We start from the raw sequence: 14,337 nt of genomic DNA on the forward strand, positions 1-14,337 counted from the left end.
ATACCACCCAAAAAATATTACTTTAAAGAATCGTTCTTGAATTGTTCTTCACTTAGGCCATTTTGAAAGGGACTCCAAACGTTAATTGGTTGTAAATGTTCATTAAGTGATAACTTTCAATTTTCAAACCTGTTGGACTCCTGGCAAGGACTAATGCAGACATGTTCCTATTTTTAGTTTTCTACATTCGCCTAATAATCTAGCTGTTTTTGTTACTTTTTTTGCCATCCTATTTGTAAAAAAAAATCTATGCCTTTTTATATTTGTCTATTGTTGTTGCTGTTGTCCATTGTTGTCGTCATTCTTTGTTGTAATCAGGTCTCTCTTGTAAATGAGTCCTAGAGGCTCAATGGGATTTACCTGTCTAAAAAAAGGTTGAATGAATTTCTGAGGCATGCATTAAAATACACCTAATGGTTAATGTGGTATGTTGCAAAGGACAAACATGAGCACACTCACACATGGGCAACGACATTATCTGATAAAAACATGCATGTAGCCTATATTAAAAACGTGTTTCATGAAGTCTTAAAGTACTCGTATGAAGGATATCTTTGTGATTTTCTATAAGATCACAATTTTTATGAAAGATTAGGAGCTGGCATGATGAAAGTGCTTCAGTAAGACGAGTGGCCTTTAAGAAATCCTGCTGGAGAAACAGTCTGAACTCTGAAATGTGCAGCGTGATGCATAACAGAAGCTCAGCCCATCTGCAGCCACGGAGGAGGGTGGGTTGGACCCGTTACTAGGTGTGGTTAGCTGGTATTTAAAACCCACTCCGTCAGGCTCCCTGCCTCCTGGAACCAGCACTGAAGACTAACTTCTCTCCTCTCAGGCCACTCGGTGAGTAGTTCTGATTGTTCAAATCTGCGCTCCGAATCTGAGTTTGCTGCTTCAGTTAAGTTTGAACATTAATACTATATTTCTAAGTTATTTCTTTTTTCAAATACTCATGCAACTTTCTGAGGGTGTGGCTGAGAAAACTTTTACACATGTGCATGAATGAAAGTGTTATGGTGGTTTAACTGTATGTTCAGGTTTGCATTCAACCCAGTATCTAACAACAGAAAGAAGACTAACGTGATTCAAACTACAGTATTCTGTGTCCATGCTGTACTGAATGTGGGTGTGGCAGAGCCGACTACTCCATGTTATAATTACTGAATCCTTCCAGTAAACACACAGGGTTTAGTATTTGCTCTCTATTAAAGGATGAATAAAAACAAGTTTCTTTCTTCCGCCATCAAGTTTTAAAGAGAAGAACTTCATGTAGTGTAAAGTTTAAATTAAAAGAAACAATTCCTCACTGTTTGAAAAGTCAATTTTTTTAACGGTACTGATATTTTCTTCTCTAATGTTGTCCTCTCCCCTTTACAGACAGATCCTACAGTCCAACATGGCTAGTGGTAATCTCATCCAGAGCTTCCTGCAGCAAACCATCTATCTGGGCATGGCTGATGATTCAGTACGTAACCCTGCGGTTCTGTTCCAGTTGCTAAGGCCAAACAAACAGTTTTTCTGTTTTTTTGGTCTTCCTCTCGTGGTATGCTGGGGTGGAAAAAGTGATCTGGCAGAGAGAGAGAGAGACGCAGAGAGAGAGAGAGAGAGTGAGGGGATTGAATGAACGAGTTTACAAAAGAAACAAACAAAAAAAAAAGGAAGGAAAAGGAGTGAAGCTGCAAACATAAGATACAATCTGACATTAAAAACAGAGAAAGTGAGACTTGACTGTAAAGTTTATTTGAAATAAGAATGATGGCTGCTCTAAGTCTTAAAAACGTGTGACTCAGAGAGGCAGGAATTTGTGCCCCTCCCTTTATAAACTCTGCAGGCAGAACAAAATTGCACTTCTCTTTTTTCCTCTGCTGCTTAAAGTGAACGAAGGGAAAGTTGCAAAATAAAGTTATCTTGCATGATTTCAGTCTGGGCTCCTAGACTCAGCAGGTTTTGCTCATTTCAGTCAAGCAGGGGCATGTTTAAAGTGCAGTGAAACAGGTTTAAAAAACAAAAAACAAAGACAAAAATGCTTCCCAAAAGAACAGAAAAACTGCTGTGAGCTTCAAGCTGAAAGACTACAGTTGGTGTGATAGGTGAATTTGTTTGCTTCAGCATTAAACCACCTAAAGCATTTGAAAAATGCATTTTGCAACCCTCTTCATACATTCCTCTCAGCAGAAGCCAAACTGTTACTAAACAGTCATCTGTGCCATCTTTTAGGTCCTGAAGAATGAAGGAACAGTGATTGCAGCGCCCAATTTCAACCCCAGTGCAGATGCAGCAGTCCTGGATAAAGCCATCAAAGCAAAGGGTAAGCTTTAAAAAAGGTATGTTTTTTTGGCATGTCAACACCTCCCTTGCTTCTAGAACTAAGGTTCATTCCTTGTGTTAATATGGTGCCTCCCCCTGCTGGCCACTGTGCGTCATTACAGTAAAGAACACCAATGTAAAATTAATAGAAAGCCCATTCTTGTCTCTTTGGTGGCCCCTAATGTCTAGCTAAAACATCATGACAGATTATGTTCAATCACCCTGCAGGTGTGGATGAAAATACCATAATTGAAGTTCTGGTCAAAAGGAGCAACGAGCAGAGACAGAAAATCAAAGAGGTTTACCAACAAACCGCTGGCAAGGTAAGAGTACACAAACATGAGGACAGGAAGGAGATTTACTCTGTAGGTTCTGTTGGACAGGAGTTGTTACTCATATGTGACTGTGACAAAGTGAAGATTTAACACAATCTGCAGGCTTCCTTAGATAGATAACGTTTACTAATAGTTTTTAATAACATACTGTATGAGAATGCTTTTGTACAGTGCTCTGAAATGACTCCTGTTGTGACTTGAGGCTAAATAAATAAACTGAACTGAATTAATTGCACAACTTGAGCCCTACATCTGTTGTCTCCTTGTAGCCGCTTGAGACTGCGCTGAAAAATGCTCTAAAAGGAGATTTGGAGGAGGTGGTGCTTGCTCTGCTGAAAACACCAGCCCACTATGATGCCCAGCTACTGAAACTGGCAATGAAGGTACTAACCCCCCCCACCCACACACACACACACACACACACACACTCCAAAGCAAAACGGATGCATGGTGATTAATGGCCTTATCACGACTTTTATATTTTGTCATGAAACCCACCCACTTCCACACATTCATTCATTGTTTTCCTAATGCTGTCGCTGGAATTGAGTTTGTCAAGATTAAAGGCTTGTTTCTGCACCTCTGTGTCAGGGGCTTGGAACAGACGAGGATACTCTGATCGAGATTCTTGCCTCCAGAAATAACAGGCAGATCCTGGACCTAAAGAAAGCCTACAAGGAAGGTAGGTGCAAACAGAAATGACACTTCCTCAAACCAAGTACGCGTTATTATTAGGAGTAACACATGAGAGAGAGGTGGCAAAACAGCCCGAGGATCTAAAAGATATGCATAACAAGTCAGACTTGACACATATGGTGGACGGTGGGTTGTTGCAGGACCAAAATGCAGCCAAGAAGAAGACTGTATTCAGGAGCTCAGCAGTTTTTTAAAAACAAAACCAAAGCAACACATGAATCAGCAAACATTATTATGAAAGAAGGTGAAAGACAAAACGTTAGAAAAACCAGTGGCATGAGTTGAGACAGCAAAGCACAAAGAAGAGGCCTCACCACAAGACCAGAACTCAACAGAACAGCAAAAACACAGAACAAAACGCAAAAATAATACAAAACAAAAAGATTAAAAAAAGACTAAATGCATAGTTTTTGGTGCATTGTACTAAATCATTACTTTAATTGTTTTTATTCTAAGACTACAAGAAGGAGCTGGAGGAGGACATCAGGTCTGACACCGGTGGAGACTTCAGGGCGGCCCTCCTCGCTCTCTGCAAGGTACACACGTTCATCCACACTTGCTTTCTATCCGTTGTTTGTGAAGTATAACTTATTGTAATTGTCTAAGCAGTCATAGCACCAGGCCTCCAACAAAACACACCCTGCTTTGGGCTTCGAGCGGTTTAAGAAAGATAAACTCACTCCCTTGATACACATGCACATGTACACAAAAAAGGGCATTGAAGATGAGCAAAAGCACAGCACAAACTCAAAATAATAAAATTACAATCAACGTTTCAATATCTATATTACATTCAGGATCATTTTGTTCCTAAAATCTTCTTTTATAATTTTTAATTGGCAATTTATGTAGTTTTCGATTGGACCCATAAAACAAATGAAAGAGTACTTTAATGTAAAACACCTGTTTTGTGGGGGACGGTTTCATTTTAAGACAAACAACTCAACCTTGTGTGTTGCTGCATGCCACAGGCCGGCAGGACTGAAGGAGTTAGTGAGCAGCTGATTGACAGTGATGCCAGGGCTCTGTATGAGGCCGGGGAGGGGAGGAAAGGCACTGACTGCGCCGTCTTCATCGACATCCTGACCACCAGGAGTGCCCTTCATCTTCGCAAAGGTTAGCTAGCTTGCTCACCTCTAGGAATTTACTCTTTTACTATCTGTCATGTGAGATACTCTCTAGTATTTTGTTTTTCTTATTCCAGTATTTGAAAAGTACTCAAAGTACAGCAAAGTGGATGTGGCCAAAGCTATTGACCTGGAGCTGAAAGGCGACATAGAGAACTGTCTCAAAGCCGTCGGTAAAGACCAACTTTTATACTTTTTTATTCAAGTACAAAACCAATAACCTGCCCACTAACAATAATTTTGAACAACTGCCTTAAATCACACAGTGAAATGTGCTGGAAGCAGGCCGGCCTATTTTGCAGAAAGGCTCAACTTGTCCATGAAGGTAAAATATACTTGGTAACCTCTTGCAATTTACTGTATACACTAACAGCATCCCCACTTAAGTCCTGTTATACTCCTTATTATCTATCAGGGTAAAGGTACCCGCACATCTATCCTGACCCGCATCATGGTGAGCCGCTCTGAAATTGATCTGAAAAGGATTAAGGAGGAGTACAAGAAGAGCTACGGCAAAACACTCTACCAGGACATTTTGGTGAGCAGACTTCTGATAAATAAAGATAACAAGATCAGGTGTTCCTTGGTTTCCAAATTAAAAGTGTGAAAAGAAGACAAAGTGTTTGGAGTTTCACTGACCTCTTTGTTCTTTCAGGATGACACTAAAGGAGACTACGAGACGATCCTACTTGCTCTTTGTGGGGGTGATAATTGAAAACCTGTCGTTTGGATCAATGTTTAAAGAAGACAAAGATCCTCCATGATGTCCAGCTGTGGCAAATCACCCATTTTCCCTTGACCCATATTGTGCCTTGTGCAAATGTATTCAACTATCTGTTACAAGAATTAAAACGACTATGATATAACCTTTTGATATTATTAAAAAAGTAAATAACCTCTACTCAGCTCATGAAGTGTGATGTAATGTTCCTCCTGACCGGTGTCTGATGTTGTTTTTCAGGTTGCACAAACTGCAGCTTTCACTTATTCAGCTTTATGGTCAAACACTGGTCCGTTCTGTTGCAGCTTTTTAATCAGTTTACCCTCTTTCTTACCTATTCCATTTCTTAAAACAAACAAACAAACAAACAAAAAAACTTAACGGATTAACTGATAACGATATGCAGGCACATAGATGAAAACTTAAATAAATAAAACAAAAAATGAATTTATTCAGTTTTGTTTGTTGGAAGTAATGAGAATTTATAAATATTAATATTTTGTTGCAGAGAATATTTTATTAAAAATTGGCATAAAACATCATTATTTAAGGAAAACACATTAGCAGCGGGAGACAGCTACTCACTAAATGCATTGTAAAACCAGTAAAAATATATTTATATAAGTACAAGGATAATGAAAAAACTTCACTGTACAGCTTAATAAATTAGTTAATTATTTTAAGTATTAAAATAATTCAAATGTTTTTCTGCTAATCCAAACATCTCACAAATTGGCTTCAAATAGAGAGACAACCATGCAAATAAGCTCACACCTTAGAATCCCAGTTGAGCTAAGAAACAGGTTTTGAGAACCTTCAAGGAAACTTGTCTTCCAGAGATTTGAGACTGGGATGGAGGTTCACCTTCCACTGGGACAAAGACCCTAAACACATGGCTGAAGCAACACTCAGTGGTTTAAGGAGACCCAGTTAAATGTCCTGGAATGGTCCAGTCAAAGCTCAGACCTCACCTCAGTGAAAATCTCTGATATGAATGAAACATTCCTGCACTGTACACAGGGAAGTAGAAAAAGCATCAGTACTGGATTCCACATGTTGATCCCAGCTCATATGCTTTACTGAGATTAAAAGGTTGTGCAAACTGGCAAAGCAAGATTTACAAAAATATAGCCAAAGTAACTAAAAACTCTATGTTGTTATGATAAAATTATTTTTGAACTGTACTGTACAGGAGTCAAGGTATAAAGTGCAAGCATGTACGTTCAATTCATCTTAAAATGTTAAATTTAGGGAGGACAACTGAAGAGAGGATTTCAAAAAGGAAAATATGGAATTCAATAAATTGAACTGTATTATTACTAGAGGGAAATTATAGTGTATTAAGACAAATTCATCAGGTTTGTATAGTTTAAAAAATATTTTAGTTAGAAAGCAGAAACAGTAGAATAGCTCACAGGGAGTGTTCGAAAGACCTATTATGATGAAAAGAGGGCTATGAGGAAAAAACAACTGTTTTTATTTTATTTAACATCTATAACCGGTTTATGAATATTTAAATAAAACGGGGATTTTGAATACGTCAATTTCCACAAGGTGGAAGTATTGTAACTCTAAGGATGTTGCTGTAAAAACCACGAAGAAGAATATCCTGCTGCATGCTCAAACCACGAAGAAGAACGTTGGCGACAGAGCGAAAAACGGGGATTGTCAGTCACCCACAAACAAACCTGGCAACATCAGCTCCCAACTGTCAACAAACCGAGGACACTGCGAGGTGGCTAACGCCGGTAAAACAACTTTCCTTTCTCTATTTTTCAGTAAAAATGCTTCTCGCGACCTTTTCCGAACTACTCTTGTGACTTTTCTCTCGCAATACAGCACCGCAAATAAGAATGAAAAGCCATATAAATGTATTTTAAAACTATTTGTTCACTGCTCTTAGCATAGAGAGCTAGCTCCCCTGTCAGAGCAACTGCTGCAAACCATCAACGGAGCTGACGTAGCGACACAATTTAAATGGTGATAAAGCATCTGTAGCGGTAATATTAACCCAGTAAAACAGCGTTTGACTCAGAGAGGGCCTTTGCTAGTCGGGTAATGTTACAGGTAACTGAGCTGGACAGAGAAGCAGTAAAACTGCAATAAAAGTGCCAGCTTTAATCTAAAGCTGCTAACATGTAGGTGTTCAGCTCATACTACTAGATTCTCTCTCCATCTTACTAACTTTGAGTTATTCACTTCTGTTTCTTCTCTTTCAGGGCAATCAGTCTATCTAACTCAAACAGTTCCTTCACAATCCATCCAAAACTTTGCCAGTGACCTGACCCATGGACCACTGCAGCATCTGCTCAACCCGAGGACTACTTTTGGATGAAGACCATGAATGACAAACTCGTCTTCTTGGGCTTGCTGTACTTTGTCCAAGGCATTCCTTATGGCCTCCAGTCATCTCTGCTTCCTGTTTACCTGCGTGGAGCTGGTCACTCCCTCACCCGCATTGGTTTCACCAAGATCCTCTACTTCCCCTGGGTACTCAAGGTGCTCTGGGCCCCTTTGGTGGACAGGCTTGGCACTAAGCGTCGCTGGCTGGTGGGGACAGTGTCTGGGCTCGCTCTGACATGTCTATCCAGTGCTGCCCTGGCCCCAGAAGCACATATCTGGGGAGTAGCTGGAACGCTGTTGGCTATGAACACCTTGGCTTCTGTTCAGGATATTGCTGTAGATGGAGCTGCAGTCGGGTTATTGAAAGGACGTGGAGAACTGGGGCTGGGCAACACTGCCCAAGTTGTAGGTTATAAGGCTGGATCAGTGTTTGCTGGAGGGGGGCTCCTAGCTGTGATTGATGTTGCTGGATGGGGTTGGATGTTCATGCTGCTGACATTTGTGTATGCAGGAGTGGCTCTGTTTGTGTGGGGGGCCCCTGTGCTGGAGGATGAGAGTATGAGGGGCCAGCAGGTAGATGGCAGCAGGAGGGGTGGGCAGGGAGCTGAAGTTTTAAGACCATGGAAGGTATGGAGGAAGCTGCTGGCAGTTCCTGGCACACCTTGGACAATCCTGTATGTCCTCACATACAAACTGGGTAAGTCTGAATAAAATGTAAACACTCATAAAAAGTGGTGACAGATAGTATATAGTTGTATTTCTTTCTTATGTATATCCTATTCATTATGTTTTTTTTTTTGTCTGATCTTGATAAACTTGCATAGATCATCACCTTAGCTAAAATATGAGAGGTCATAAAAATAAATAAAAGCCAATAGATGCTTTTATCAACAAACCATTAAAAAATTAGATATTATTTATACAATAAAAAAAAGAAACATCAATACATTTTACTTTAACTGGGTGGGAGCTCAAAGATTGGATATATAACCCCCTTACAATAATATTTAATATGCGCCAAACTTTGACACAATCAGAGATCTTGGCTCAAACTTCACAGCTGAATCTGACATAAATCAGTCTTAGAATTGATGGTAATATATTCACATCAAATACTAAATAAATAAATGATCAAAACAGTTGTTTATATGTAATCATTGTTAGATCATATGGAAAACAAACTTTAAATATATGTTGACTCTCAGCAGTCTTTCAGGTCTTGGTATTCTTCACAGGTTGAATGTCAGACAACCTGACTTCCTCATTTGCTTCTGTTGATTTTCTTTTTCTTCGAATATCCAAAGTGTGTCTTCAGTTCAGAACTTAACCATGAATCAACAAAGAAAGTCTGTTTGCCGTACTTCTATTTAGACTTTAAAATCAGGTTCAAATGGTTAAATCCAGGTCTCAGAAAAGGAAGAAAAAGGCTACAAGTGTTTAATTACAAGATTTTCCTAAAGAAAGAATGCACATATTTAATTTTATTTGGTTTTATTTGTTTTTTGTTTGGATATTTGACTGAAAAGTAGAATTTATAAATGCATTTAGTGAAAAAAAAAAGAAAGCCAACAGTTTTCCTGAACGAGTTTTGTCTCACAATAAAATTTCTCCTCTTGTCTTTGTATGGGACATTGAAACCACCATTAGATGTTCAAGACAAAAACTTTTTTGAATTTACCATGTCCTGGATGACTGCGAATATTCACCAGCACCACTAGATGTCACTGTTGATATTACTTTAGTGTTTCCAGTACAGTACTGTATAAAATAGTGAGAGAAGTAGTCGTTCAGTAAATTTCTTTCTGTCCGAGCAGGTCCTGTTTGCACACACAGAATTACACCCACTGAACTAATAAACATTTATTTTTTTAAGTAAAAAATGTATGGCTATTGAATACAAAGTTACTTTTTACTTATTTGAATGCATTATGAGTTTGTGCACACGTTTTGATTCAGAACATGTTGGGTACAACACAAAACTGAATCTTTAAGTATTTAAAAAGTACTCAAGCGTTTATGTGTATGGTAGCAAGAGTTAATATGACCAGAGTTTGGTTTTTGGTAGCAGAAGGGGATTATGTAAGGATTAGAGCGTCTTTGTGTCTGTCGTGATAAGAAACCGAAATGGAAGGAGGTGCGTCCTGCTCGTGTGTGTTTACGTGGGTGTTGGATATAATTGTCTGCTCATATTTGCATGTTACTTGTATATGTGTATGGATGTCTTTGTTTTAAACAGTGTACGTATGAGGGCTGTTTTATAGTGTTAAGAGTGGCTCAGTAATCGGATAATCCCCAGCAGACGACACTACGAGACAAAATATGAAGGCTGGCTGGACCCCCTAATCTGTCTGGGGAGCAACCCCCCCACGACTGAAACAACCACCCATCCCAACACTCTCTCTGTCACCGCAGCTCACACATGGACACACACACACATTGTTGATTCTCATGATTACAGTTATTACTGATAATGTTTCCTGTGCTGTGATTGATATCTTTATTAGCAGTCAGGTCACGTTAGACTCCATACTTATTTAAAATATTTCCTCATTTGTTAAAACAAAAACGAGTTGTTTGCCATTTCTTATTTATTTATTTTCTTAGATTAAACTTGGATGTCCCAGCGTAACTGTCAAATGTGAGACAGTATTGTTTTTGTTCAAGGGGTATGTGGATATGTTTGTGGTAATCTGCCCTGTCTGAACCCCCCCCCCCCCCCACATTCACACACACACACTCACACAGACTTTGCATACTCGCATGCATGATGAGCACAACACCCCCCTCTTTCTCATCTACCACTAATGAACTCTGAGGTAGTGCTGCGTCCAACACTGTGGCCAATCCTTGGCGGCCTTGTGTCTGAACGGTGACCCCCGTGCTATCTGAGGCCACGAGCGAGATGGGTGCACTGTCTGGGCAGACACAGAAAAATAGACGGATGGAAGGGGGGGGGGGGGGGGGCAAAAAAAAAAGGGAAACGAGCCAGGAAAGAGGCTTGAAAATGGTGGCTTTGAGTTAAAAATATGTTTAAATAGATGGAACTGCTTTTCTGTAATCCCAAAATATATTTGGAGAGTAAATGTGTGAACCAGTATATATGAAGCCTTGAATTTTATTTTATAAAGCAGTAGTAGAAACATCAGGGAGATGCCCTCTTGCAGAAGAGCTGAAAGTTTCCTCCGTTAAATGTAGATGAACTCTAATTACAGACTTGTTTATTCTATTCATAAATATTGACGAGCAGTTGTTTAAATGTTTAAAGAAAGCAAACTAAAGAGTAAAAAGTATCAACTTGTAACCTGTCTAAATAACTTTTGATCTTATTTTTGTGCAGTGCGTTAAGTTTTTGGGGTCACTGAAGAACAAGCTCATATTTGTGTGTTCGTGTGAAGTAGTTTAAACATTTGCAGAATATTTTTCCTATTTACTGTAGTTTTTAAAAGTGTGGTGTAAAGCAGTGTATAATAAGGCGTATTGGAAACGTTGTTTGGGGGAAGCTATACTATTTATTTGAACAAGTTGGCCTCTATGAATTGTACTACTTTCCCAAAATCTCAGCTCTTCTTAATTTTAATTTACAGATGTATATTTTAGGTGCAAATAAATTATAGTTGCACATATAGATATATATTTTTTTCTAAAGCTAAGTAGAGAACAAGGTGTTGCACTCTGATGGTGGCTTTCTTTAGTGAAGGAGGGAAGTGTAAGGATGGATGAATAGATCTAATAAACAAAGTTTCATTTTAACACTCTGCTATTATGCTTCTCTGTAAAAAGGCAGCTCTTATTACTTCTTCTAAAACATGCTTTTAAAATACCATAAGCAAAGTGTTGAACGCAGCCTGCATTGTGAGGCAGCGCAGCTCAGTAACAGCATCATCTACGACCTTCTGAATAACCACAGTTTAATCAATGCCTCAACGATTTTAGTACAAACAAAAAACATGAAATATTACATAAAGATGACATTAATTGTGTTGTTCTGCATTTGTCTTAGCAAGTTGGAGAAGCAAGTTTAAAGCATTTTTCAGACAGGAAAAGAAGGACTGCAGTGGGGGGTAGGCATTGAAGTTGTGTATGAATTAATGAACAGCCACCAACCACATGGTGCCTTAAAAAAACAAAAACAAAATTCACATGATCTTTCTAGATCCTACATCCTTTACAGTAAAGCTACACTAAAACAAGTGGTGCGCCGATGTCCCCCTTCCCTGAGTGAGTTGAAGAGTGAATGTTTACTGGTAGTTTTCGAGGGGAGTGTTTTTCCGGACTGGATCTTGAAATGGTAACCCAATTCTCAAAAAGGACCTTTCTTATGCATAGATGAAGCTACACATTAAAATGGAAATGTATAAAGCAGCAACAACCCAATTTTTGATAAGGATACGTGTAGATGTTGCCACACACCAAAATAGAAGCCAGTACCTCATTTATTTTATGCACACAAGACTGACAAACCTTTATGGCAGCAGCCATCCTGAATTCTGACCTTTCTATCAGCAGATCATTTCGAAGGTGGAGCTGTGGTAGCTTGATGGTCAGTGCATTGGTTTTGTAATTCAGAGGCTGCAGGCACCAGGTGCCCAGAGGCTTAATGCAACCTGGGCACCTGGTGAGCCCAGGTTGCATTAAGATCAAGTTTCAAGGTTCTTTATTGTCATTCGCATCACATGAAGCGCACATGGTACATGAGGTGGAACGAAAATGTGTACTCAAGGTCCCAGTTACACCCAAAAAGAGCAAAAATATAAACTATACAAAGAAACAGTATATAAGAATCTAAGATATACACTAATATATACGCTAAACACTAATAATGTAAAATGATACTGTATATAATTAACAGCAGCCCGAGCATGAGTCTGTAGTGAGCAGATGGCTATGAATACAGCAGCATAAAGACAAGAGATCAGCAGCATGGATAGTCAAAGATGGGCATTCAACTTTAAATAATTGCTACATTTTTGATGTGTGATCGTTCACTGTGGCAACCTCCAAAAAGGAGCAACTGAAAGAAAAAAAATTCTAAGGCTGACCTGTCTGTAAGATAATGAAAGAGAAATAGGAACTCTGAGAACAATGTACCTTGACCATTACATTTTCATCATTTGTATAATAAATAAATAAACAAACAAACAAAAAAATATATATAGCCCACCAGTTAAGGTTTAGATGAATATAGGTGGGGTGTTTTTGCAGAGTTTTGTTTTTGAACCTCAAGGATCAGGAAGGACTTTTTAACACCTGCATTAACTTCTTGTGAGTCACAATTCTCGATATTTAGGAAGTGCATTTGGATAAGGCACTGTTTGGTCTTGTGTTCTGTGAACTGGACTAACTGAAAAGAACTTGTCTTTGTCTGACCAGGTTGAGTCAGGTCCTCTGGACAGATTCTTCTTTGATGATGCATTTCGTCTTTTATCCAAAAGACTTCTTCAGTCTGAGGCGCTGCAACAAACAGTTTTATAAAGAGGACCTGACTTAATCTTAGATTTATCTACCTGGATTATTGAGCATGCATCAGGACAACTTGCCTTTGTGTGTGTCCTTGGGCCCTTTCAAATGTGTGTGTTGTCTTGTTCTCAAACATGTAGTGTCCGAGTACCTGTCTCCATTTATGCTGCTTTTGCCGTGGAGTGATGATGTTCTCCTGCAGGGTGACTCTGTGTCCTCAGTGATCTGTCCTGCTCTGACAGCTCTTTTGTTTGGGCTGCTGCAGACGTCAGGCTCTCACCCTCACTCCAGTCTTCCTCGACCTCACACCCTCAAGTTTGTCCTTCTGTGATCCCACTCTTTACAACAACCTAACCTCCTTCTGCACACATGTGTAACCCCCCCCCCCCCCCCCACACACACACACACACACAGCTGCTGTAACATTTAACCACTTGTTTAATATTTTATCTGTGATTTGGTCTGAAATGACTTATGATGTTGTGGATGAAATTAACTGAAAATCTAGTAACAATTGCTGTATTTTCCGCCCTATAAGTCGCATCAGTCCATATTTGTCTAATAAAGTAGAAAAATCCATAAATATGTCGCTTCGCCGTATATGTCGCATCTATTATGCATCACCGCTGACGCGTGGCATTTGTTACGTCAGCGGTGACAACCCGGAAATGTGGGCTGAACCTGGAAATGTGGGCCAGTCTTGTGTCAAAAATCGATTGGCTGCCAAATAGCGGCCGCGGGAGCGTGCACGGGAGGACTTTAACAAGAATTTAACAAGATTAACGCTTAAAAACAATTATTTGTTTGCTTGAAATTATAGTAAAGGTATGTCTCAGTCTAATTTTTGCTTAATAAATTCACTTTGACGATCAAATCAGTTGTATTTCAAAAGTATTGGCTGCCTCGGTGCTCCAGGAGTGCGCAGAGGGAGGAAAACAGTGGAATGAGGAACACTGCTTGTTTATTCGAAACTTAACAAGAAAAGCACCTAAAACAATTATTAGTTTGCTTGAAATTATAGCAAAGGTGTGTCTCAATTGAACTTTTACTCAATGGTCAAATTAGCTGCATTTTGCCAGGGTGGTGCAGCTGGTTTGACGGTTGCTCCAAGCGGCAAGCAGAACAAAGGGAGGGTCTATGGCAAGCCGTTTGTGTCATTAATAGCTGGTGAAGATTCTCAGCCATCCAGGACATGGTCAATTCAAAAACGTTCAAAGACAAAAACAAAGTATAAAGTATAATAAATAAAGTCCAGTTGTTTTTGTTTTGAACTTTTTTGAATTTGTCATTATATCCACTTTTACCTATTACATGGTACAACGGCATGCCTTTCTACTACTACTACTCTGCT

At 39.3% G+C, this 14,337-nt stretch overlaps 2 protein-coding genes across 2 annotated transcripts; both read left to right on the plus strand.

Moving 5' to 3' along the window:
• The first annotated feature begins 770 nt into the window (after positions 1–770).
• anxa1a (annexin A1a) lies at positions 771–5,366 on the plus strand. Its single transcript, XM_037680555.1, has 12 exons — positions 771–843; positions 1,378–1,465; positions 2,218–2,308; positions 2,536–2,630; positions 2,912–3,025; positions 3,234–3,324; positions 3,795–3,874; positions 4,310–4,454; positions 4,543–4,638; positions 4,732–4,790; positions 4,881–5,003; positions 5,121–5,366. The coding sequence occupies exons 2-12, from the start codon at positions 1,397–1,399 to the stop codon at positions 5,178–5,180; spliced, it is 1,023 nt and encodes a 340-aa protein (XP_037536483.1). The 5' UTR covers positions 771–843; positions 1,378–1,396; the 3' UTR covers positions 5,181–5,366.
• A 1,538-nt stretch (positions 5,367–6,904) lies between these two features.
• LOC119413627 (major facilitator superfamily domain-containing protein 3-like) lies at positions 6,905–13,363 on the plus strand. Its single transcript, XM_037680684.1, has 3 exons — positions 6,905–6,934; positions 7,406–8,230; positions 13,252–13,363. Exons 2-3 carry the CDS (start codon positions 7,518–7,520, stop codon positions 13,361–13,363), a joined length of 825 nt encoding a protein of 274 aa, XP_037536612.1. The 5' UTR covers positions 6,905–6,934; positions 7,406–7,517.
• Positions 13,364–14,337: the final 974 nt, after the last annotated feature.

Source organism: Nematolebias whitei, chromosome 8 (genome assembly GCF_014905685.2).
Source record: "Nematolebias whitei isolate Nwh7 chromosome 8, NemWhi1, whole genome shotgun sequence".
Taxonomy (NCBI): domain Eukaryota; kingdom Metazoa; phylum Chordata; class Actinopteri; order Cyprinodontiformes; family Rivulidae; genus Nematolebias; species Nematolebias whitei.

Bases quoted from the DNA above. Each gene is read 5' to 3' on its own strand.
- anxa1a (XM_037680555.1), top strand. From the start codon at position 1,397: ATGGCTAGTGGTAATCTCATCCAGAGCTTCCTGCAGCAAACCATCTAT. The intron at 3,026-3,233 runs GTACTAACCCCC...CCTCTGTGTCAG, and splicing joins TACTGAAACTGGCAATGAAG to GGGCTTGGAACAGACGAGGA. The intron at 4,455-4,542 runs GTTAGCTAGCTT...TTCTTATTCCAG, and splicing joins TGCCCTTCATCTTCGCAAAG to TATTTGAAAAGTACTCAAAG.
- LOC119413627 (XM_037680684.1), top strand. From the start codon at position 7,518: ATGAAGACCATGAATGACAAACTCGTCTTCTTGGGCTTGCTGTACTTT. The intron at 8,231-13,251 runs GTCTGAATAAAA...GGGCTGCTGCAG, and splicing joins CTCACATACAAACTGGGTAA to ACGTCAGGCTCTCACCCTCA.